This window comes from Rhineura floridana, chromosome 1 (genome assembly GCF_030035675.1).
Source record: "Rhineura floridana isolate rRhiFlo1 chromosome 1, rRhiFlo1.hap2, whole genome shotgun sequence".
NCBI classification, from domain to species: Eukaryota; Metazoa; Chordata; class Lepidosauria; order Squamata; family Rhineuridae; genus Rhineura; species Rhineura floridana.
This window is the reverse complement of record NC_084480.1, coordinates 42,605,539-42,632,026: the sequence shown is the minus strand read 5'-3', so window position 1 is coordinate 42,632,026 and position 26,488 is coordinate 42,605,539. Positions and strand designations below refer to the sequence as shown.

The following is a 26,488-nucleotide window of genomic DNA, read 5'->3' as shown; positions in this document are numbered from 1 at the left end:
ATATAAATAACAAGAATACAAATGAGTATGTGTGAATATATCTTATTGGCACATGTACTTGTACACAAATATTAAAAGTTCAATATTAAAATGCAGCGGATTTCACAAAATAAATTTATTTATACATATAGGTTTTTATATGAGCCAGTCTCCAACATTCTTCCAACACTCTGGGCTGGTTCTGACAATAACTGAGAAGGCTAATCTACCCCATGCGTGGGGACAGCATGTCCAAGTTACAGCATGTATCTTTATTATTTATTTAAATCCCATCTTTCCTTCAAAAAGCTCAAGGTGGAATACATGATCTCCTCCCTCACCACTTTATCCTCAAAACAACCCTGTGAGTTGAGTTGAGCTCAGAGACAGTGATTGGCCAAAGTCACCCAGGGAGCTTCAGGGCTGAGTGTGGATTGGAACCCTGGTCTCCCAGGTCCTAATAAGTGCTACACTACGCTGGTTCTTATATGTGCATAAAATCCTATACTTAAGCCAATATCACACAGTCAGTGCCCACATACTGGGAACTGACAGCAGTTTTGGCTAGTGCACATGGGCCATAATTTGGATGGGTGGCGCCAATGGAGCTGGAGGTAGTGCATCAGTTCTACATACAGAAGCAAATCAGATTTTTTTAGGTATCATTTAGACTGGCCCATTGTAACACTCTAGCATGACAAATAATAAGGACCCATTGTGTGGGTCTACAGGTACAGACAGACTTTCTAACAGCTGGAGTCATCAGGGATGGAACAGCATATCTGCTAGGACCGAAGCAGTCTGCCACTTACTTTCATGGGATCAGATTGCTTTTAATAGGAAATTTACAGAGACCTTATTATAAACTGAAAAGATTTCTAAATATATGAAGATCCACCCAAATTTACTATTAAGTTTTAATTATTTGAATTAACATGTTTTAGTTTTTCCACTGGGGAAAGTTAACATGCAACTTTTGATCCCTCATCTTCTTTAAACATAGAAGTCACAGTCACATAAAAAGGCTTGAAGATTCCCTATTATGTTTGAGGAGTAAGGAAACTACTAACCTGTGCACATATCTGGTGCATTACATGTCCAAACTCATGGAAGTAAGTTTTCACCTCACCATGTCGCAGCAGTGATGGGCGATCCAGTGTTGGCTTTGTGAAGTTGGTTATCAGGGCTGCTACTGACATCATTCTGTTGTCATCAGAGAGAAGGCAGCCAGGCTGGAGTCCAAAGCATGCGGCGTGCCCATACTTCCCTTCTCTGAGTGATAAAATAGGCCAAAACTATCTTTAGAGAGCTACCATAAAGAAATAAGGTGAATCGTTTGGCATTGCTTATTAATATTAGAAAACAACATCTTTTTCTTGGAATAGCCAAGAATAAGAAAGCATTTCCCCATTGTTTTTTCTTTTAAATAGGCACCATATTTGGGATCCAAACAATAAAAGCTCTATGAACACAAGCCCATGAAATAACCTAATGGTAAATTTTATTTTATTTTTTGAAAATTTAGCGTGATACGACTCAGGGGAAACCATGGTTGCTTCTGTGTGTCAGTTTTACTCTAACCTATCCTTAATCACAGCAAAGAGCAGATCTTATCTCCTAAAGCACTAGCTTTTCCTTTAAATGTTCAAAAAGATTTCAGGAATGGAATCTAATGTTATCCTTTGAAACTGTAAAGCCAAGTACAAGCAATGATGAATAACACTCAACTCCACAGTGTTCCAAACAGTTGCAACAAGGTTCTCATCAACACTTTTTGCAGGCCATCAGCTATATTATACCACATTATACTTCCTGGGTTGCCTTTTTTTTTGTCTTCTGTCCTCATACTCCCCTCCATAAGCACCCTATGTTTTAAAGAGATATTTCCAGGAAGAATAACTGCACCCAGAAGGTATATAGTACATTTGAGGCCCAAATGTTTCTTACTAAGACACCCCTTATATCTATTTCTGTTTTGAGATGACACATTAGAGCTATTATTCCTAGAACTGCCTTTCATTCAAGTAAAAAGATAAAGGATATAGTGGATATATATAAATAAAACACGGAAGGCTATGCTACTTTAAGAAGAGCCAAAATAGTGGTAGGCGGTTTTTTTAAACATGGATGGAAAGTATATAAAAAGAGGTATCTGAAATTCTAGGAGTTTGGACTCACAATTGTTGCTTCCTGCATGCTGATCCTCTAGTGCCCAACATACTAAGCAAGCAACTTGATTACCTGCTTCAACATCCTGATCACCTGTTTGAACATCACAACCTCTGAGGAATGAAAAAGTCTAGAAGCATCTTTTGAAAATCTGATATCTGATTAGGATTGTCTGGGCAGGGGCTGACAAGCTCCAAAGCACAGTGAAACCACTGGTCACACCCTCAGTGTAGATATGTGGACTTGGCAGGTTCCTCAGCCAATGGCACAAGGTTTTCTGTTCTACAACCAAGTTACAAAGGCTGCCTGAGTAGGTTTAGAAATAAATCCTGTGCAAGTGCCTTGTTCAGTTTCACAGATTAAGGGATGAAATTAAACTCTGGGGCATGTGCCATAAAGGCAAACACAAAACAAGCTAACAAACTTTAGCAGTACTTGGCAGTTAGGTTCGCTCCTGTGTCCTTGAATAGATTCCAGTAACACTTAGCAGGAAGCAGTGTTATAATAGCCATTTCTAAATATATGAATGCCGAGTGCAACAACAGACCCCAGAATTATTCCTTTGGGGGGAAACTGTGAGTTTACACAAAAAATAGAGCAATCCTTAGCCAGGCTTTCAGGTTTTCCGCCCCAAACAACCAGCTATGAACAGCTTCACCATAATCTTTAAAAAATAATGGGTTTTTCCCAGGCTGCCAGGTGATATAATTTGTTGGACCCAGACTTAGACATTCTTAGAGTGGCGCCACTGAAATAAATTTAAATTAATTTGGGAAAGAGATATATCTCATTGGTTAAAGCATCTGCTTTGCATGCAGAAGGTCTCAGGTTCAATCTCCAGCATCTCCAGGTAAGGCTGGGAGAGATCTTGGTCTGAAGCCTTGGAGAGTTACTGCCCGTCAGTCTAGACTATACTGAGTTAGATGGACCAATGGCCTAACTCAGAGTAGAGACACACTTAGGCTGTGAGCACACTAGCTGCCTACAGAAAGTGTTTCCATTGGCCATACGCGGAGGGGGAACGGGTTGAACTGCCAATCAGCTGCAAAATCTCTTTAAAGTGATTTTTAAAAAAAGCACTCAAGCTGATCCCACCAGGTTTTACAGTAAAAAGGGAGTGGGTTTGACAAGAATCGTGTGCCCCTGTTTTCAGAAAAGAGAGGTGGAGACGCACTGGAACCTGCAGAACAACGCTAGTCAAACCCTGCTCCCTTTTTACAGTAAAACTGGGTATCAGCTTGAGTACGTTTTTTAAACAATTCGCTTTGAAGAGAGTTTGCAACTGACTTTCAGGTGTGGCCAATGGTGCTGTAGGTGACTAGTGTGCTCACAGCCCCAATATAAGGCAGCTTCATATGTTCAATAGGTTTATTCAAAGAATGGCTACGTATGGACCGAACCTAATTGTTCCTTGTGTATAGATGATGCACGTGTATGTTGCAAAAGGAATCTCTTCAGAACAGATATTTTTTTCCGATGTAAGAGAAAAGGAAAGGTCTGTTCTATGATGGCCTTTGCAATCTGTAATTTTTTAATCAATTACTTGTATTGAAACTAAAATTTAAAATGTAAGCGTTTTCTGACTGAATAATCAGATAGCACTTGTATAGCTAATCAAAATGTTTTTCCTAATATATGCATTTTTGTAAACAGTATTTGACTGGAGAATTGCATTGCAAAATTCAAATAAGTGCAAATTTCAAAGGATGGCTGGGTTTTGGTTCTTATGTTGTTTTGGAGACTGTAAATCTGATAAGCATCGGCTTTAAATGCAAACTGAATCTAATTTCTCCCACATACCTAGTCATTAGCCATGCCGGCTGGGCTGATAGGAGTTGTAGTTTTATAACACCTGAAGGGCACCAGGTTGGGGAAGACACAGAGTGTCTGGCCCCACTAAGCTGTGAAACTCACTGGGCTTGGGCTAGTGATGCTCTCTCAGCCTAAGCTACCTCACAGTGTCATGAGAAGAATAAAATAAAGTGGAGGGATAACCATCTGCACCACACTGAGGCCCTTGGAAGAAAGGCAGGAGTACAATCAAAGAACACTGCAATTTTTAACAACAAATCATAAAGTTACCTTGGGTACAAGTCCAAGTAGAACTGCCCTAAAACTTCTCCTGTTGAGCTGTCCTTTACAGTGTAAAGAGTGACACTCTCATGCCAGACGTGAGCATTGTCCACTTGTTCAAATACCAGTCCAAGCAGCTGCTGGTAAATATTCAGTAACCCTTCTGTGACGGCTTCAATGGGAAAATACTCCTTCAGCCTTTCTTGATCCACAGAGTATTTAAGCTCCTCTGTCAGATTCATGTAATAATGCAGATCCCATGCATTAATCCTTCCATCATATTCAAACCCTATTTCTTCACACTCCTTTTTCTTCAGGTTTAGAATAAATGCTCTCTCAGTCTCGCCCAAAAGCTTCAGCTTATTACTTAGATCATCTGAAAATACAAATCATACGGTTACTATAACAGCTTGTTTGCCTTCATTTCCTACTTATGGGCTCCCAAAGGCATTTGTTTGGCTAGAGGCTTCTGGACCAGATAGGTCTTGATCCAGCAGGTCTCTTATGTTCTCACATTACTACAACAGTTCAATTTTTATAACCATTTTATTCATTACTGTATCTAGCTGAATAGAAACAGAAAACTAAGAACAAACACCAAAAACTATATGTGAGATACTGAGGTGATAAATCAATAAGCCCCTGTTTCAGAACAATGTATGGTTAATTTCTACTTAATGTTTAACACTCAAGTAATTACTTCTTAATTAAAGGCTAGCATTGCACTTACTGGAGGAGCAACTTCATTAAAAACAAAAGCAAACTGTGTTTCCTGTGAGAAGGTTGACTGTAGTCAAAACTACAACAGATCCTAATCAGCTGGACTAGTATCATTAGGGCACATCTATTTCCATAGCCTGTACAGCATCCTGTAAGAGACAGACAAGGGACTTGGGCATATTTTAATGTGTTTGAATTGCCTATCCAATAAAACGCCTACCCATTTGGAACTGGATGAGCATGAACATCCACCTTCCTTTTTTTTTGCATTGGGCAGATTTATAATTTACAAAGTTAGGAGTGTTAACTAGGTGCTTTGGCTACTTTGCTTACTTCTGCTTCTAACTAACAAATGGTTTATATAAGGGTAGGTAGATTTTAAACAACTTTTCTTAAATCTCACTAATCATACTCATTCTCTTATACTCTTTCCAAGTACACATGCAGCTAAAATGATAGGTAAAAATATTTTTAGTAGAAAAGAGATAATAAAAATATTTCATCAGTTTCTTTTCCCTGTCCCCCCAAAAATGCTAACTCTATAGCTCTATACTTTTGCAATAAATTCTACTCCATGATTTAAATACCATGTCTAATATTTTTGCATGTAAAAATAAAAACAGACCTAAGAATGCTGTGACGTTGTCTGTGATCTTTGCAGTGTTCAGCTCAAGTACAAAATCTGCATGCGTGCTGTATCCCAGAAGTTCTGCTAGTTTTGCCCTCAAAGGAAGCAACTGCTGGAGAATGTTAGCATTTTCCTAGGGAAATAAAATCAAGATTTTCAGCTATTTCATATAACAGAAAAAGTACACTCAAATACAAACCAGTCAGCATCTGTACTGGAATTGATTTTAGATTATTTTAGATGTTTTACTTGTTTTATTGCTTGTGTTTGCGCCTCCCTTGGTTCTTTTGGGAGGAAGAGTGGGATAGAAATTTAATTAACAACAACAACAACTGCACACATTTAAAATGAAATATGCTTAATACTCCTAACAGCATCAGCATGCTAAAAATATTTTGAAGGTTTCCTATGTTTTGTAGCAATGTGTCTATAATTTACATTTCTTTTATTTCAGGGAGGGCCTGGCATTTTCAGTTAAAAGGATATCATATAAGACACCTGCAAAAGACCCCACCTGAGATCTTGGAAAGTGGACAAGAGTCAGAGTAGACAAAACTAGATGCACCAATGGTCCCATTAAGGATAAAGCAGCTTCACTGTGATACTTATGTAAACTTACTTTCTGATACTATGGATCTACTACAATAAAGAACACAATAGCTGCTGCTGTATTAGATCATAATTTTGGGGGGGCGGGATTTAGACAGTTTTTAGAAAAGTTCAGAGAGATGGTGAAAAAATCTAACAGGCTGACATGTTGCCCTTTAGTTTATGCTAATAATATGCTGCTTATTTCTTGGAACTATTGTAATGTCAACACTTGCCAACAAACTATTTACAAATGTTTGTTGTTATGTGCCTCCAAGACAACTATGACTTATGGCGACCCTATGAATCAGCGACCTCCAAGAGCATCTGTCATGAACCACCCTGTTCAGATCTTGTAAGTTCAGGTCTGTGGCTTCCTTTATGGAATCAATCCATCTCTTGTTTGGCCTTCCTCTTTTTCTACTCCCTTTTCTTTTCCCCAGCATTATTGTCTTTTCTAGTGAATCATGTCTTCTCATGATGTGTCCAAAGTATGATAACCTCAGTTTCATCATTTTAGCTTCTAGTGACAGTTCTGGTTTAATTTGTTCTAACACCCAATTATTTGTCTTTTTCACAGTCCATGGTATCCGCAAAGCTCTCCTCCAACACCACATTTCAAAGGAGTTGATTTTTCTCTTTTTCCGCTTTTTTCACTGTCCAACTTTCATATCCATACATAGAGATTGGGAATACCATGGTCTGAACGATCCTGACTTTGGTGTTCAGTGATACATCTTTGCATTTAAGGACCTTTTCTAGTTCTCTCACAGCTGCCCTCCCCAGTCCTAGCCTTCTTCTGATTTCTTGACTATTGTCTCCATTTTGGTTAATGACTGTACGTAATGACAAATGTAAAGCATGACAATTAGTGCTATAATTGTCTTGACCATTTTCTTTAAATTGACAGTTATGACTTCCGGGAAGGGTGACTTTGCCTGTGCCTGCCTTTGAGACGAGCTCTCGTCTCAGAAGAAGCTTTTTCAGTTTTAAAATCAGTCAGAACGTTTTTTTTTTACTGGTAAAGACTTTCTCCTGGGCAGGGAGAAACCTAGAGATTAACCACAAAAGCTTGTGTTTGTTGGGGGGACTGGATTTCATTAGTTTATGAAAGAAGGTTCAGCCAGCAACGCCAGACGGACTTCCAACCAAGCTCTAACTGATTAAGCGAGAAGTTTATCTTTTCTTTAAAGATAAACGGATTTTAACAGGCAAGCATCCTTCTTTCTATTTTTATCATCTGGCTTAAATTGTTGCAACAAAAAGAGATTTGTCAATGAATCAGCTATAAAGAATCCCTGGGTGAGTTATAACTCTTCTCTTTCATTCACAAAATTAAGGAGGAAAGAAATCGTGATAGCTTATCTTTGTTTTTTATTGCAAAAAGCTGGCCTGGAATTGTACATTTTAAAGATAGAAACGGATGAGGGATTTCTATTCCGAGGAGAAAAAAAAATAATAAATCTGATTTATGAGCTTTTGAGTATTATATGTCTGGGACTATTTTTTCTGGTCTATTTCATTCTGACGAATCTGCTTGTTCTGGATGCCACTAACTGTTTTGATGCTGTGAACTAAATTTGTTTTGCATTCCTGAGCACATAAGAGATAAGGCAGGCTGTGTTGGCTACACTGTGATGTCATCAGGCTTGGAATATTAACCCCTTTGTTGCTGGAATAAGAAGTGGTTTTTTTTTTCTTTGTGGTTTTAAGAATGGCAATCAAGAAAGTGACTGAGAATCTGGAAGTAACTATGTTTCAGAAAATAATGGATGAGATTGAGATAATGAAACAAACCCTGAGACAGGGTAGACAGGAGATGAAAATTGAATTTGGCAAAATGAAGCAGGAGCTTAAACAAATAGGGGATTTTGTGAGAGAGGAGGTTGATGAGATCAGAGATACAAATGGTCAAGCATTAGAAGATGAAAAAAGAAAAATTAAAGGGAAGATGCAAGCCCTGGAGATTGGAACAAATGTGGAACTGGAAAAAGACTTGGAGTTTATGGATATTAGAGATAAAGTTTACTGTTTGGAATTCAGCGTTGTCTCCGAAGAAATTAATGAAGATATCAGAGATAAAGTTATCAATGTCTTGGATAAATTTCTGGACTGGAATGATGTGATGGAGTTTGACATAGAAAAAATCTATAGAATTAATTACAGATATGTGACAATGGAAAAACTTTCAAGAGATGTGCCAGTGCATTTTGTAAAAAAGAAGAATAGAGATATGACTTTACAACAATATTTCAGCAACACATTCAGAATTGATGGCAAGGAAATATTTGTGATAAAGGAAATTCATATCAGACTCTTATTATATGACTATGGCTATGACAGCAAGATTATTATGGGACACTGATAATGGAAGAATGGCTACTGAAATTATTGGACCTAACAGGATTATTATGGGTGCAAGGATGGAAGATGGAATTAGCATTGATAATGGAAGAATGGCTATTGAAATTATTGGACCTAACAGATTTGATAAGATGGATTAATTGACATGTTTATTTGGAGAAAAATGGATAGATATATTTCTCAAGGAGTTGAAACCTCTCTTTGACTTTTTGTGGAAAGAATAAGGTGATGTTTATGAGATTTGATGATTAATTAAGATAACTACTGGAGGAAAGTGATTTTGTAATATAATTTAAGAGACAGGTTTGTTATATATTGTAGACCTATAACTGATCTGCGACAAATCGGAAGTCAACATTTTATTTTATTGTTTAATTTGTATTTTTGTTTTGTTTTGGAAAATTTGAATAAAAATTAATGATAAAAAAAATTGACAGTTATATGTCTTCTTTAAAACAAACATGTCCATTATGTTTTACAGCTAACTCATCCCCTGCATGAATTTATGTTCAGGTGCGTCTTTAATCACTAAGATATCCAAGAATTTCAAAAGCTTAACTTGCTTTAGGTACATTTACTGTTTGCGTTCATCTGAACTAAAACTCTAGAAGCCAAATTAAGGACTCCTACGGTCAATGGAGTTTAGGAAAATTTCCTTGCAGATCTGTGAAGTTAGAATATTGCCACACTTTTTACTAGGTGCATTTTCTAGTTCATTTTCCAATGCACCACAGAAGAGGAACAGGCAGCCTGTGGCACTCCAGATGTCACTAGACTCCAGCTTCCATCAACTCTGACCACTGACCATGCTGGCTGGGGCTGATGGGAAATGGATCCCAACAACATCTGGAGGGCCACAGGTTCCCCTCCTGTGCTACAGAAGATATTGGATGCTCCCATGAGAATGCAATCTAAACTAGTTTAGAGTAATATTTATGAACTGAAGATAAAATTAGATATATTACAGCTAGAGATCATTAAAATATGTTGTGTAAAGTGGGAGAAAAACATATTGGTACATGAGAATTCATATGACTTCAGTATATGTCCATTTTGAAATCTTTTCTTTTAAAAGATTTCTAAGATTTAAAAGATGTTAAAAGATACACCTGTCGGGCATGCTTTAAGTTGGATTCCTGCACTGGGCAGGGTTGTGCTGCCTCTCTGCCAGAAATATCTCTCCCACCAAGCAATCTTCAAAGCTATCTCTCGCTGAAACTCCATATTTCTCAAAGAACTATTTCCCCACTTTACAGTCAACAATCAAATCACTTGCCATTAAACTTCTCCACTTCATCCTCAATTCACTATCCTCAGAGAATGTAAGCTATCTTAGAGATTCTGTATACCATTTGTTTATTTGGTTTAATAAAATAGTTCCTGATTAAAGAAAGAGATTGAGTTGACTTTCTGACAAAGTGTGTTTCAGAACCACAGGCTCAGAACAAGGTGGTTGGACTCGATGGCCTTATAGGCCCCTTCCAACTCTACTATGCTATGATTCTTTGAAAGATTTTATAATATTAAGATTGCAATATCTCGAAAAAGCCCTACCTATGTCCACAGCCTCAATCTGCAATGCTCCTGTCAAATGAAATTATTTTCCTCTCTGCAATGAAATTAGCAAAAGTTAACTGGGTGGAACTATAGCTTAAAGCCAGCTCTTAAGAGTACCTTCAAACTATTTAGATTGTACATGCAGCACATATGCTTTACTAACCAAGCTACGCATTTAAAGGGCCATGGATCAGCCTTTATCGTCCCTTTATTTCATCTCACTCTGGTATGGATGGGAAAAATCTCTCATACCTCTTTGCACCTGGTGTTAAAAGAAGCTTCCATTTTTCTTCTGGTGTCTGGAACACTGCACTTCTTCATAACAGGAAAATAGTGGGGGTATTTTAAGGTGACTTTATATCTGTTTGTTTCAATCTTCTCTAAACTACTGATAAAATCATCAGGAAGGGCACCTGAGGAACACATTTTAGCACAGAACTTAGTAGAAGGATATTTTTCAGACATTTCGTTTAACAATATGACAAGTGTTTGGAATGGGGATCATCACAACTGTTTAATTACCAGCTGTTTTCTACTGTCAAGAATCATTTAAGGAATTACAACCCTGAGGTTTACGTGTTAATTGTCTATACCAGGGATGAAAAACATGTGGCCTTCTAAATGTTGTTGGACTCTAACTCTCATCAGTCCCAGCCAGCATGGCCAATTGTCAGCAACAGTTGGAGTTTTAGTCTAACAATGTTCTATTCATTCATTGAAATAAAAGCAAACATTTCATCTATTAACAGCATAAACTGATGTAAACATGCTAATCCATTATAGGGATGGGGGGCAAACGCAATACAGTTCACATTTAAAGCTGAATTTTTATTGAATTTGCACTTTCCAAAACAATGAGAACTGAAACACAGCCATCCTTTGAAATTTGCACTTATCTAAATTTTGTGATGCAGTTCTCCAACCAATGTTTATAAAAATGCATATATTAGGGGGAATGTGCATAAAAATGAATATATTAGTGAAACTAATGTACAAAAAGGTATTATATTAGGAGAAATTACTTGCAAAAATATGTACGTTAGTCAAAACTGCATACAAAAACGTGTTTAGTAGAAGAATTTCACATTAAAATGCTGACAAATTTTCATGGGGACTTTTTTAAACAATTTTTTTCAAATTGCTGCAGAAATGTCGAGAACTGAATTTAAGGGCTTCTCGATGGCCACTGTCAGAACAGGATGCTGGACTAGATGGGCCATTAGAAAAATGAGAAACTGAGCAAACTGAAATTGACAGATCTTTCCATCCCTAACATGAAAGAAAAATGTATTTTAAAATGCATGTTTCCAAATTCAAAACACACTGATTTGACAGGATTAAAAAAAAAAGTTACATTTTAAAAATATAAAATAAATTATCTTAAGAACTTAAAAATCTGTCAGCATTCTTGACAATAATGTAAATATAATGATTCAAAGCAAATAGAATATATGAAAGGAACAATATGCTGTTGTGAAAAAAAATTTCAATTTAAGTTGAGTGAAAATGAGACTAAAATGCAATGGAATGCAACTAGAGATATGATGCTGATCAGTATCTGAGGCAGCCTCTCCAACCGGGTGCTCTACAGCTCCCATCAGCCCCAGCTAACATTGCCATCCAAAGCATCTGGAGGATACTTGGTTGAGGAAGGCTCATCTGAGACAATGCTTAAACACACCTGGAAGATTGATACTAGTATAAGCACTTAATAATTTGATAGTGTTATTACAAAAACATATACAGCTCCCCTCAGCAGTAATTCTTTAAAAAAAATATACTCACGAAGTTCATCTTGAGAAAATATCAGGAATGTGTTTTCTTCATTGAGATTTTTGCTAAAGTCTATGCATAACTCACTCAGTTTCTGCTTTATTATCTTGATTTCCTTAATATGAATGTATAGATAAAAAGCAATGTGTTATGTGTTAGTTACAGCTATTGTATACACTAAACATTTCATTACTACAGTTTTGACCCTGATTTTACCACATATTCTAGAAAAAACAGGCTAAAAGTGTAAAGAAGAAACAATGAAATGAAGAAAGTTATCAAGTCACTAAAAGATTTGGATTCTGAGACCACAGGCTATACTTCCTGGAAGATGGACTGCTGGCAAGATGGGTTGCACCTCACAAGGACTGAGAAGAATGTGTTTGGCCACAGCATGGAGAACTTCATCAGTTGAGCTTTAAACTGAACCTTAAGGGGGAGGGAGACATAAACTTGGCGGTAACAACTAACAAAGGCTTGTGCGCAGTAACAGGAACTGAGGGAATGGCTCTAATGGGGACCAGTAATAGTCTTCATAAAAATGTAGGAAGGAAGCCAGGCTGTAAATCACATGGTCTTCGATGTCTGTATACTAATGCCCAGAGTATGGGAAACAAACAGGATGAACTTGAACTCTTAATACAGGAGAGTAAATACGACTTGATAGGTATAATAAACTTGGTGGGATAGCTCCCATGACTGGAATAAGTCACTTGAAGGATATAAGTTGTTTAAAAAGAACAGAAGGAATAGAAAGAGAAGCAAACTATATGTTAAAAATATATATCCCTGCACAGGAAATGCAGGAGGATGAGCCTGGTAACTCCACCAAGAGTATCTTGATTAAAATAAATGGGGTAAGGAATAAAAGGCAAGCGACCCTAATGAGAAAATGTATCCAAGATGGGTGGCAGTTTCTAAAAACGGAAATTCTAAAGGGACAATGGCAAACAATTCCATCAAAGAAAAAAGGGGGAAGACAGCAGAAGAAGCCAATGTGGCTTCACAGAAAGCTTAGAGATTACCTGAAAACAAAAAAGGACACATACAGGAACTGGAAGGAAGGCCAGGTCACAATGGTAGAGTACAGACAAGTAGCACAGAATTGCAGGGATGGCATCAGGAAGGCTAAAGCTGAGACTGAGCTGAGGTTAGCGAGAGATGCCAAAAACAGCAAAAACGTTTTTTCCAGGTACATCCATATTAAAAGATAGAGAAAAGAAATGGCGGTACAGCTACTCAATGAGGATGGCAAAATGATAACAGATGACAAACAAAAGGCAGAAGTGCTCAGTTCCTACTTTGGCTCAGTCTTCTCCCACAAATGTGTCTATGACCCTCCTGGGAAACATGAAGTAGAAGCTTGAAACTGATAGACAAATGGTCAAGGAATACCTGATCACTTTGAATGAGTTCAAATCTGCAGGGCTCGACGAACTGCATTCTAGAGTATTGAAGAAAATGGCTGAAGAACTCTTGGAACTGCTTCTATTATCTTTGTGAAATTGTGGACGATGGGTGAAGTGCCAGATGACTGAAGGAGGGCTAATGTTGTCTCTATCTTCAAAAAGGGCAAAAGGAGGAACTTGGGAACTACAGACCAATCAGCCACACATCAATGGGGAAATTCTGGAGCTATTATAATGTGGTCAGTCTGTAAACACCTTGAAAACAATGTAGTGATTATGAGAAGCCAACATGGATTTATCAAGAACAAATCCTGCCAGACTAATCTTATCTCATTTTTTGATCGGTAACCTTTTTCGTAGACTTAGGAATGCTGTGGACATAATATATCTCGACTTCAGCAAAGCTTTTGATACAGTGCCCATGATATTCTGATTAGCAAGCTAGCTAAATGTGGGCTGGATAGAACAACTATCAGGTGGATCCATAGTTGGCTGCAGAATCATTCTCAAAGAATGCTTATCAATGGTTCCTTCTCAAACTGGGGGAGAGGTAATGAGCGGGATACTGCAGGGCTCGGTTCTTGCCCCAGTGCCCTTCAACATTTTTATTAATGACTTGGGTGAGGTGGTGCAGGGAATGCTTATCAAATTTGCAGATTATACAAAATTGGGAGGGATAGCTAACACCTTGGAAGACAGAAACAAAATTCAAAGGGATCTTGATAGGCTGAAGCATTGGGCTGAAAACAACAGAATGAAATTTAACAGGAATAAGTGCAAATTTCTACCTAGGAAAAAGAAACCAAATGCAAAGTTGTAAAATGGGGGATACTTGTCTCAGCAATACTACATGCCAGAAGGATCTTGGGATTGTTGTTGATCACAAGCTGAATACGAGTGAACAGTGTGATGTGGCTGCAAAGCAGGTGAATGCTATTTTAGGCTGCATTAACAGAAGTATAGTTTCCAAATCAGGTATTGGTTCCCCTCTATTTGGCACTGGTTAGGCCTCATATTGAGTATTGCATCCACTTCTGGACACTGCACTTTAAGAAGGATGCAGACAAACTGGAACAGGTTCAGAGGATGGCAACAAAGATGATCAGGGGACTAGAAACAAAGCCCTATGAGGAGACACTGAAAAAACTGGGCATGTTTAGCCTTGAGAAGAGAAGACTGAGGGGAGATATGATAGCACTCTTAAAGTACTTTAAAGGTTGTCACACAGAGGAATACCAGGATCTCTTGTCGATTGTCCCAGAGTGCAGGACATGGAATAATGGGTTCAAGTTGCAGGAAGCCAGATTTCAACTGAACATCAGGAAAAACTTCCTAACTGTTAGAGCGATATAACAATGGAACCAATTACCTAGGAAGGTGGTGGGCTCTTCAACACTGGAGGCATTTAAGAGGCAGCTTGACAGGTATCTGTTGGGTATGCTTTAACCTGGATTCCTGCATTGAGTAGGTGGTTCATGGCCTTATAGGCCCCTTCCAACTCTACAGTTCTATGAAAAGTGAGCTTATTTAGTTGGGTCCATAATTAGGCAAGAAGGATGGAGATATATGATCTGTATGAAAAAACCAGAATACTAGAACAGTTTTAATATACTAATTAATTTGCCAAGAACAAAAAGCACTTTTAATATATCAAATTGACTTATTTAAGTCTTGAATTGACAGACTTAAACTGTATATACATATATGTGCATACTTTCGTATTTGGCATTCTTCTGGCATTCAGCATGGACATGTAAGGGCCAAAGTAGAGGTATGAGGGGGCATGTTACCCCAACTGCAATGTTGCCGGGCATGTCCTTTCCACTCCCAACCTTGGTGTGTTTAGTGTAGGGATGGGATCCGTTGGCTGGTGCTAGTTTGAAAGCATTCCATTGACCTAATAGGCTGGCATCGACTTGCATTCATTCTGTATCCTCTAGGAGCTGCTTTTACCGAGATACGGTATTTTCACTTGGGAAAAATATCGATATTAATATCAATATTTTTAAAGGAAATACTGACAAATTATCATTCTTACAACTGATGTTTTAGAGGTGGATTATTTTTAAAAAAAGTTTAAAAAATAGCAGCAAAATTTCATAACATTAAAATCCGATCCTCAGCTATTGAGAATAAGAGAATTAATGGAAAATTTGGTACCACATCTGAATCGGGCGGAATTCTAGCACATCCCTAGTTTAGTGTGAAGGTCTGTAGTTAGTTTATAAGCATGTCAACTAAACACATAAGGCTCCTTATGGCTGGGAACCCTGATTAAGGCAGTCTGGGTCTTCTTGGCCTTGGCTCTTATGGTCTCCTACCAGCAGGCAAATAATTTTTACTTAGAAAAACCTTTGGCCCATAAGCTGACTTGTAAATTTGTTGTAGCTGATTTTAACTAGCTGGTTGCTTTTTTTAAATCTGCCTTTTAAAAAAATATTGTTTTACTTTGTATTTTATTGCTGTTTTATGGTATTTTACTGGGCTTGCATTATTATTATTATTACTATTATTGAATTTATTAGTCGCCCATCTGGCTGGTTCACCAGCCACTCTGGGCGACGTACAGCATAAAAACAGTACATTAAACATTAAAATTTAAACAACAGTAAAAGCCTAGGCCGTTCCAAAAGCTTTTCTGAAGAGCCATGTCTTCAGGGTCTGGCGGAAGCTCATCAGAGAAGATCTAGATCAGTATTGTCTATTCTGACAGGCACTGCCTCCAGCTGGAGATGTCAGGAATGAACCTGGGACCTTCTGCATGCAAAGCAAGATACTCTGCCACCGGGCTCCTCTGACCTTCCCTTTGTTGCGCTGAAAGGTGGCACAAAAATAAAAAGTAATGTAACACAGCAGATTCGCCTTCTCATTCCATTTGTGCCACATCTGGGAAAGGAACACTTTTTCTTGCTGATAAGCCAACGCCACTTAACACTTTTGACCACGTTGCGCTGCATTTGACAGGTGCCTTGTGGTAATTATCCCTTAAGGTTTTTAATACAGTCGGCCAAAGAAGAGCCCGTAGGTACTAAATAAATGTAATCGTCATCATCATAGTGTTGTTTAGGCGAAGGGCTATGGCTCAGCGATTGTGCACATGCTTGCTTTGCATCATTGCTGTTAGCTGCCTTGAGTACCATTTGGTAGAAAGGAGGTGAGGAAGAAGAGAAGAATTGCAGAAGCAAAGACTGATTATGTACCAGCTCTACATAAACTCAAAATAGATGACAGATAGCTCGTGTGTGCACCTGTACAACTGTCAAAGACTACTTGGTAAAGGAGACTTATAGGTAAGAAATCAGTAATATCAAAACAGTCCTGATTACCTATAATCCAACATTACTTGGACCTGCTATACAACTACTCAGTCCGCAAAAAAAAAATCTGTGAGAGCCCTAATCATTTCCTAGCTTTCAGGTGTCTTAGAGTTGCAGATTTTAAAGAATTTAGATTTTTCTGGTTGGATTACTGCAATACATTGTACAGTATGTGAAGTTGCCTTTGAAAATGGTCAATAAATTTCATGTGGTCCAAAACAGTGCAGCGAGGTTACTAATGGTGTCTTGAAGATAGAATCATATCATACCAGCCCTTTATAATCTGCAGTTGCTCCTAGTCCACTTCTGGAGCCAATTCAAAGTGATGATATTATCCTTTAAAGCACCTTGAGGCCAGGGTACTTGCCTGCTCAGTTCTTAGTAATTTAATCCAGGTGCCCCCATCAAATGAGATGAGGTGATGGATTACTAGGGAGATTGCCTTTTATTGGTGCCACTCTGGTTATTAGAATACCCTACCCATGGAAGCCTGCCCAGCACCTATAGTTCCTTGCAACAGTAATCAGACCACTGACCAATGCTCTCATATTGAAATGGAAATGGTCTACCTTATGGTGACCCTATGGATAGGGTTTTCATGGTAAGCGGAATTCAGAGGGGGTTTACCACTGCCTCCCTCTGAGGCTGAGAGGCACTGACTGGCCCAAGGTCACCCAGTGAGCTTCATGGCTGTGTAGGGATTCGAACCCTGGTCTCCCAGGTCATATTCCAGCACAGTAACCACTACACCACACTGGCTCTCATATTACTGATTTACAAATGGTACATTGTAATTTCGTTCTGTAAGATATTCTATTTTGAAACACTGAAACTCACAATCAATTATTGTGAGATGACATTGGTTTTATGTTGGGAAATATTTGTGAGAAACATAGAACACTGAAACATGTTGCTTGCATAAGTATTCAATCCCTGCGCTGTGGAAGCTCCCAGTTTACACAGATGAAAGAAATTGCCCTATCAAGGACACAATTACCTTACCATTGGCCTCCACCTGTGAACCATTCAAGTTGCTGTCAGGATAAAACCCCACTGTTGAAGGATCATTGGTCAGGCTGTGGATCTGAAGGAAAATGAAGACCAAAGAGCATTCTACAGTAGTGAGAGATAATGTAATACAAATGCATAGATAAATTTGTTATTATTTATTTATTACATTTATACCCCACCTTTCTTTTCATGAATGAAACCCAAGGCGGCTTACATATGTCTCCCATCCAGGCACAGACCAGACCTGACTCTGCTTAGCTTCAGCAGGGAGTTGGCCTTATGTGCCTTCAGACCATAGCCTGGGATCTAGATTAGGAAAAGGGTACAAAATAATATCCAAGTGTTTGGATATCCCAATGAGCACAGTTGGATCAATAATCAGGAAGTGGAAGCTGCATCACACCACCCAGGCACCGCGAAGAAAAGGCCATCTCTCAAAACTCAAACAAGGAAACTTGTGAGAAAAGCCACAGAGAGGCCCACAATCACTTTGAAGGAGCGACAGAGTTCAGTGGCTGGGACTGGAGTAATGGTACACCAATCAACCATATCAAGAGCTCTGCATAACACTGGCCTGTATGGGAGGGTGGCAAGAAAGAAGCCACTACTCAAAAGGTACCATTTGAAAGCACGTCTGGAGTTTGCCAGAAAGCATGGGAGTGACCCAGCTGCAATGAGGGAAAAGGTTTTGTGGTCAGATGAGACCAAGATAGAGCTTTTTGGGCAAAACTATGTGTGACGCAAACCTAACACTCCCCATGCCTCAAGACACACCATCCCTACGGTGAGGAATGGTGGTGGTAGCATCATGCCATGGGGGTGCTTCTCATCGGCAGGGACTGGGCATCTTGTTAAATTGAAGGAAGAATGGATGGAGAAAAATACAGGGAAATACTACAACAGAACCTGCTTCAGTCCACTTAAAAAACTGAAGCTTGGGAGGAAATTTACTTTTCAGCATGACAATGATCACAAGCACAAGCACAACACTGGAGTGGTTCAAGAACAAAAAGATGAATGTCCTACAGTGGCCCAGTCAAAGTCCTGATTTCAATCCCATTGAGAATATGTGGCACTCTTTGAAAATTGCAGTCCACAGGCGACGTCCAACCAGCCTGAACAACCTGGGGAGAATCTGGCAATGATGGCCAAAATCACTCCAACACTGTGCGCAAAGCTGGTACATACCTACCCCAAACAACTTAAAGCTGTTATTGCAGCGAAAGGTAGCTCTACCAAATATTAATGTGTGGGGATTGAATACTTATGCAAGCAACATGTTTCAGTTGTTTATGTTCCTTACAAACATTTCCCAACATAAAACCAATGCCACCTTACAACAATAACTGATTTTCAGTTTCAGTGTTTTAAAATAAAATATCATACAGAATGAAATTACAATGTACCATTTGTAATTCAGTAATATGAGAGCATTGGTCAGGGGTCTGAATACTTTTGCAAGGCACTGTATGTTGACAATCTTTCTGATGCCAGGGCAAGTTCTTTTTATTTTCCTAGGCTTCCTAATTACATGCTTTTAGTGCATTTTACACACTAATTTTCCCCTATATGGCTTTAGGTTGGTTTTATTACCATTTTATGCTGGTTTCATTCTGGTCTTTATGCTGATTGTAGGATACTGTTTTCAATATGTGTCTTGTTACTAGATTTCTATACTGTATTTATCAATGTACTGTATTGATTAAATAACTTTTGCTAACTGCACTGAGGACTGTATTGATGGTGCAGTATCATAAGTAAATAAAACTAGCATTATGCAGAATTTTCTAGAAACTAAAACATTGCTATCCCCACCCCACCCCCAAATAATCAATAACTCTGAAATGTTGTTTGACCACAAAAATCATACCATTTGAAATGTTCTTGTTTTATCACTTTTACTGTCTATGGATGTCATACTTACATTTTGTACTTCAGGAGGAAGATGAAGCCCATTCCTTTCCCCCATTTTTATTGATTTCTCCAAGTATCTTTTGGCTTCAGGCCTTAAAGTCTCAGTATTGCATGTTTGCTGAAATGCAAATACATTATGTCATTCACCCATTTTGTAACATATTAAAAGCAAACAAACAGAAAAAAGTTGCTGTCCTTAAAATACAAAGGTTCAGAAAGAGAGAGTTAAGGACAGATAATATAAATATGAGAATTTAATACATCAAACAATAAAAACAAACTTTAAATGCTTATTCTCCAGGCACTTATATCTTCAGCTTATAGGACAAGCACATATTTAAAAAGTGCAGTTTTAGCCAAACGGTTTTCAGCATATTATAAGCTCAGTGAGCATCATAGAAATAACAACAACTGTGTTTCACTTATCTTCTTCTGTACTATGCAATGGAATAAACTGACATATACCAAGCACTTTTCTAAAAAAAGCATTCATTCTTTGTCCAATATCAAAAGAGTTATGCCCGGTAGCAGTCAGCAGAGGCACTCCCCTGACCTCCCAGTACCCGCATCACTGCTGATTACTGGGAGGTGGGAGGGGCGAGGCAGGAACAAGGTTGGGGTAGTGCAATCCAGTGCTCCCACCGGTGCATTTGCACCTTGGTAACATCACCCCTCCCCCTCTATCTCCTAGTACACAGCAGCAACACAACATCAGGTGAACACACACACCCCTCGCCAACTGCCACTACTTATGTACAATAAATTTATTTACACACCGTCTTTTGGTATATAGTATTTGAATTGTACCTTTTGTGGTGGGGGAGTGTAACATATGGTTTTATATACTGATCTAATGATGTAGTGATAAAAACTGTACTAGTAGGAAGCTTGTTTTCCAAAACAAAAAGTTAATATGAGAATGGGCCTTTTCAGTGCTGACCTGTCTGTGGAATGCTCTTCCCAGGGAGAGACACCTGGTACCATCGCTGTCAGTCTTTAGGAATCAGACTAAGATCTTTTTGTTTACACAGGCCTTTGGAAATTAAGTTGTCTCCTTCAGTAGTGCCAATCTTTTGGGTGGGTGGGCTTGTCATTAATATGTTACTGGATGAGCATTTTACACATTTTGTACTGTTCATTGTTTTAATTTTTGTGGTTCGATATTGCTTGCATGTGTTGTATTTTATCTTATCAAGCTGCTTTGAGATTTTAAGGTATGTATGTATGCCTGAGTTCAGAAAAAAATGGCTAATTCACCTCGTCATTGCCTAGTGGTGTGAGCAATATAGTTTCTGCCCCTCTGCTTCATAAATATGCACAGAATTGATGGTATGTATATATAAAATTTTAACTAATACAAGACTAATGGGTAAACATTGGTTTTGTTTGAGGAACTCTAGAATGAAGCATGCCAGCTGCTAAACCACAGCAGCAAACATTAAGAGTGAACAACAAAGTTTCATATTACAGCTGGGTCATCACCCATTGGCTCAGAGGCAAATACATTTTTGATGATGGCATATTTAACTGAATTAGGCTGCAATCTATGCATGCTTACTTGGAAGTAAGTGACAGTGAAGAGGTGGCAAGGAGCAACTTCCAGGCATTTTACATCAGAATGTTAACAATGCTGACCAACCAGAAAGATGGTTTAGGTTTTCAAACATCCCATGCTTGTTTTGCTCAGAAACATCTATCGGGCATCTTTCTATGTTCAGTTACATTCAAATGTTTGCGAACAAACCATTATCTTTTCCTTTTCTACATCTCTCAGTGCATAAGGCCTGTAACAACACACCTAAGTAATCAGCACTTTGTTGAACAGGGTACATTTCAGAACAGGATGAGAGGAGAGTATGAATAAACAACTAATAGAGGAGTTGGATGGTGTCCAAGGCAATATACAAGCCACACGTATTCCTGGGTGACTACTAGGGATAGAATGATCTGTCAGTTTCTGTTCTCTCAGTTCCTCATTTTTCTAATCTTAAATTTGGTTGCCCACCTTTCTGCAGCAATTTGTGATTTTAAAAAAAATCTTCATGAAAATTCTCCAATTTTAGTGTGAATTTCTTCTAATAAATACATTTTTGCATGCAGTTTTGACTACACATTTTTGAAAGTAATTCATCCTATTACAATGCATTTTTGTGTGCTATTTTCACTAACATATTCTTTTTGTGCACACGTTCCCCTAATATATGCATTTGTGTAAGCATTGTTTGGTTGGAGAATTGTGCAGCAAAATTCAGATACGTGTGAATTTTGAAGGATTGCTGTGTTTCAGTTCTCATATCGTTTCAGAAAGTGCAAATTTGATAAATTTGGGTATAAATATGAACTGAATCAAATTTTCCCCCCCAACCCTAGTGACTGTAGAAGTATTGTCACTGGGAAAAAAAGCACTATGCCAAACCAAAATCTTCAGTAGTTTGTTTGGTTTGTTAATCAGAAATTAAAGACAGTGGGTATAGTATGTGGTTGGTGTCCACTTAAAATGATCCCAATCACTATGGAGGTTCTAAATTAGGTTCTCTGTGCATACAGGATGCTCCCTGCTTCAGTCCTTCATCCTCCATGAGTTGGATGGCAACAGGGAAAGAGGGCCGACCCTTAACACATCTGTTCTCCCAGCTTGTGTGTAGAGATATAAAGGTCTGGAGGAAAAACAGAAAAATGGGGGGGGGAAATCCTTCAGTTTTTTCCAGAACCCCTCCCCCAGAAAAAAAACAGGGGAGAAGGATGTTCCCTTCCTTTTCCCCAGTTTTTTCCCAGGACTTCACATCTCTGTTTGCATGTAGCTTTTGCACATAAGTACCCAAATAGGGTTTATATAAAACCTCAAAGACATTACTTTTGAGCTTTTTCTTTAAGTTAATTAAAAACAAAACAAAACCTTACCCTTTCTGTCACCACCCTTTCCTGCATTAGTACTTTTAGAGGTCATCAATGCAATAATATACAACTGCAGCATTTCTGAAATTATCTAGATACCTTTGGTGTAGGATATCTAATTCACTTCTGTCTTCTAACACATGGCACTTAATCCAGATGGTGTAGTTTAATATGTGGGATTGTAGGCAAGTCCAGAGTCACAAGGCAAACGTGGAAGGAAGTTAACTATACATGCTGGAGGCAAGGACACATTCCTTTAATCCCTGCTCTGCAGCTTCTGAATACAGCAACTCACAGTTTGTTAGACTAACCCTGAGTTATCACTGCTCAAAAACTTCCTTAGCCAGGTTCTCAAAAGACAAGCCTGACTCAGCCTCCCAACCTGTATTTTCTTTAGGGCAAGGGTGGGGAAACTGTATTTCTGAACTACAATTCCCATTACCCTGACCATTGGCCATGCTGGCTGGGGCTGATAAGAGTTGGACATCATCTGTGGGAACCACAAGTTCTCAGAGAATTTGTTAGGGCTGGAAATGCTGACTCAGCTCTAGTATTTTATCTGCAATTCATACAGAAGCAATAGAATTACAAAGGCCAAAAACTATTACTTCATTTATTTGGGGGGAGTGTTTCTCTCCCTCTCATACACACACAAGAAAAGCCAAAGCTCAGTGGTAGATCACATGCTTTAAACATGCAAGATGCCAGGGTCAATTCCTGGCATCTCCAGGTAGAGTGAGGGAAGTCTCTGAAACTTTGGCAAGCTACTGCCAGTCAGTATTGACAATACTGAGCTTGATGACGTGGTATAAGGAACTTTCATTGTTTCTAAGAGGAACAGTTTATATATGACAGTTGGATACAACCCATAGAAAGCTAAGTCCTGCTTAGAGTAAGCCCACTGAAATTAAGGAACCTAAGTTAGTCATGTTCATCAACTTAAATAGGTCTTCACTAAGTAGGATTAGCAACTCTATGTTCCTTACAAGAACACAGAAAGCTGTTCTATACAGAATCAGACAAATGGTCCATCTAATTCAGTACTGCCTACACTGACTGGCAGCGGCTCTCAGGGATTTTAGGCACAAAGCCTTTCCCAGTACTACTTGGAGATGCCAAAGACTGAACCAAAGCAGATGTTCTACCACTGAGCTATGGCCCTTCTCCTAGGAACAGCGCCTTGTATGTTATAGTGTCCTCTGTTCTGTGCTTCTAAAATTATACATGGAAAGAGACCTGAAGATCATTCATTGTAATACCTTGTGTAACACAAAATCTTTCAACAACTATTCTAAGACAATCCATGATTCTCTGTCCCATCGCTCAAGGCTGAGGAGCTTGAGTTCATTGTCAGTCTGATGCATTTGAGAAAAACATCACTTGAACCTGTGACTGGGCTATAAGACAAGATGGAGCTCCTGACAAACCAAGGTGACTTTGGGAGGTGGGGGAATAAAGAGCACCCCAGGTAAGTAGAAGCAGAACCAATAGCAAAGAGGCTACACAGACTGTCAGTCTCAATCTCTAGGATCAAAGATTGCTTGAGTGGGTGGCTAGTCAAGTGATATATATATATATATATATATATATATATATACACACTCACTAACTGAAGGATGGAGAAGTGTATTTTTCAGGCTCTTCTTCAAAGGTTTGAAGAATTGCCAGGCTACGGTCTGAAGGCACATAAGGCCAGCTCCCTGCAGGGCCAGGTCTGGTCAGTTCCTGGATGGGAGACCGCCTGGGAACCAAATGTAAGCCGCCTTGGGTTTCTATCATGAAAAGAAAGGTGGGGTATACATGTAATAAATAAATAATAATTCTTCCTCCCTTGGAGAATATTCAGAAAAATTACTCCAAATTTCACCCCTGAACAGGAAGGAGAATTTTGAGTGCAAATGTGAACCCACCCCAGGTGACCTCAGTGGCTTGGAGTGTCTATTACCAACTTTTGTTTGTGTGCCAACTACAATCATTCCTGGAAATGGATAGCCTTGCCATGATAGTCCTACTGTAATGTGCTGTATGTGGAACTACCCTTACACCTGATCTGGAAGTTGCAGGTAGTACAAAATCCAGCTGCTAGGGTGCTTTGTGGAACACCCACCTTTACACATATTACACTAATGTTGAAAGATCTGCTCTGGCTGCCAAGCCAAGTTGAAGATTTTGTTGTTGACATTTAAAGCCCCAAACAACTTAGACTACTTCTCCTGGTACAGAGTAAGCTGATATTTAAGATCTTCTGAGTACACTCTGCTGGTTGTTCCATGATCAGCAGATTGTTACTTGGTGTCAAGGTGGAAGCAGGCCTGCTTTGTGATAGAACCCATCCTCTGGAATGGCTTCCCTTGGGTAATTTGTGAGGCGAAGACAATTCGTTGTTGTTATATGCCTTCAAGTCGATTACGGCTTATGGCAACCCTATGAATCAGTGACCTCCACTAGCATCTGTCATGAACCACCCTGTTCAGATCTTGTAAGTTCAGGTCTGTGGCTTCCTTTACGGAATAAATTCATCTCTCTTTAGTCTTCCTCGTTTTCTACTCCCTTCTGTTTTCCCCAGCAATATTGTCTTTTCTAGTGAATCATGTCTTCTCATGATGTGTCCAAAGTATAACCTCAGTTTCATCATTTTAGCTTCTAGTGATAGTTCTGGTTTAATTTGTTCTAAAACCCAATTATTTGTCTTTTTCGTAGTACATGGTATCCGCAAGCTCTCCTCCAACACCACATTTCAAAGGAGTTGATTTTTCTCTTATCCGCTTTTTCACTGTCCAACTTTCGTATCCATACATAGAGATCAGGAATACCATGGTCTGAATGATCCTGCCTTTGGTATTCAGTGATACATCTTTGCATTTGAGGACCTTTTCTAGTTCTCTCACAGCTGCCCTCCCCAGTCCTAGCCTTCTTTTAGCTACAAAGGTCAAGCTAGATGCTTCCTTGTGCCCATCAACAAAACAGGAATTAAATTGCAGGAAGACACCTCTGGGCAACTGAATGTCTCCTACAAATAATCATTTTTTTAGACAAAGCCATCCTGACTGAGCATTGTTTCTTTTATAAGGAAAACAGTCCAGTGAATAGTGGTTGTCACAAATGTGATTCAGCGTTCATCAAGACAAGAAGAAGCAGTTCCTGGTGGATTATCCTTCAACCAAAACTGTTCACAGCAAAATATGACACAACAATTTTAAAGCAATTCAAGACAAGTAACCAAAAGAGGGGCGAAGGTTCAGAAAACCTTCAGCAAGACATGGATGGACTCTTAAAATACAGCATGAACTCAAAAATTATCATAATGAATTAAAAGCTGTTGCTTAATTTTGATTTGAGCAAACAAAAGTAAAAATGCTATAGCAACATTGACATACATGACAATGAAAATAACCAAAATGTGACACACATGAGCAATCATTGCACATGACTGCACACATGAGCAATTCCTGCATAGTAAAAACTGCATGTCCAATAAATGAAGTATGTGCAACACCTGTTTCAAGCACCTTTGTAGACTGCAAGCCTATAGACAGGTCCAGTCATTTTCTAATAAGCAGTGTCATTGCTAACCCAAAGCTAACTATAGCAAAGCTTTTCTTAAGTGGCCTAGATTGTAGCTTTCCAAGATTTATTTAGGTGTAGAGCAAAAGAGTTCCAGCTGCCACACAATGTAGGAGAAACATCCCTTCAAAGGTTCTACACCAATGCTGGGCTCAGCGCTGTAAAGAGAAGATGGGATTTGTACATTCTGTTCTATATTCTAGTATATCCCTATAGACAAGTACTAGCAGGTGCTGGGGACTAACGCTTATTAGCAAGACATTATCAGATACAAATGCACTGCGACTCCACAAGCTCTGGAACTGAGCCCAGATAAAAACATACAATGAAAGTCTCTAAAAGCAGGTAAAACCTTGGGAACCAAGATATGAAGAGCAATTCAACAGGGTTGAAGCTGACTCATGGCTGACCTGCAGTTGTATACTGGATAGCTGTCCCACCAAGAGAGAAAAATAATCATTTTTATTTCATTACATCAACTCATTAGAAATAAACATCCATTCTATAGGTATGTACCAACTAAAGAT

General features: G+C 38.8%; 1 protein-coding gene across 5 annotated transcripts in view; it reads right to left on the bottom strand.

The window, feature by feature from the left end:
- NLN (neurolysin) overlaps window positions 1-26,488 on the bottom strand; it is a 61,878-nt gene that overhangs the window by 11,710 nt on the left and 23,680 nt on the right. For 4 of the 5 annotated variants that reach the window (XM_061619393.1, XM_061619432.1, XM_061619402.1 and 1 more), the window contains 6 exons: window positions 19,513-19,620; window positions 11,864-11,966; window positions 10,331-10,491; window positions 5,567-5,702; window positions 4,231-4,597; window positions 1,050-1,251 (listed from right to left, as the gene is read on the bottom strand). In XM_061619393.1, the coding sequence (XP_061475377.1) occupies window positions 1,050-1,251; window positions 4,231-4,597; window positions 5,567-5,702; window positions 10,331-10,491; window positions 11,864-11,966; window positions 19,513-19,620 (1,077 nt within the window). The remainder of the gene's footprint in view (window positions 1-1,049; window positions 1,252-4,230; window positions 4,598-5,566; window positions 5,703-10,330; window positions 10,492-11,863; window positions 11,967-19,512; window positions 19,621-26,488) is intronic. The other variant, XM_061619422.1, reaches the window with a different exon arrangement.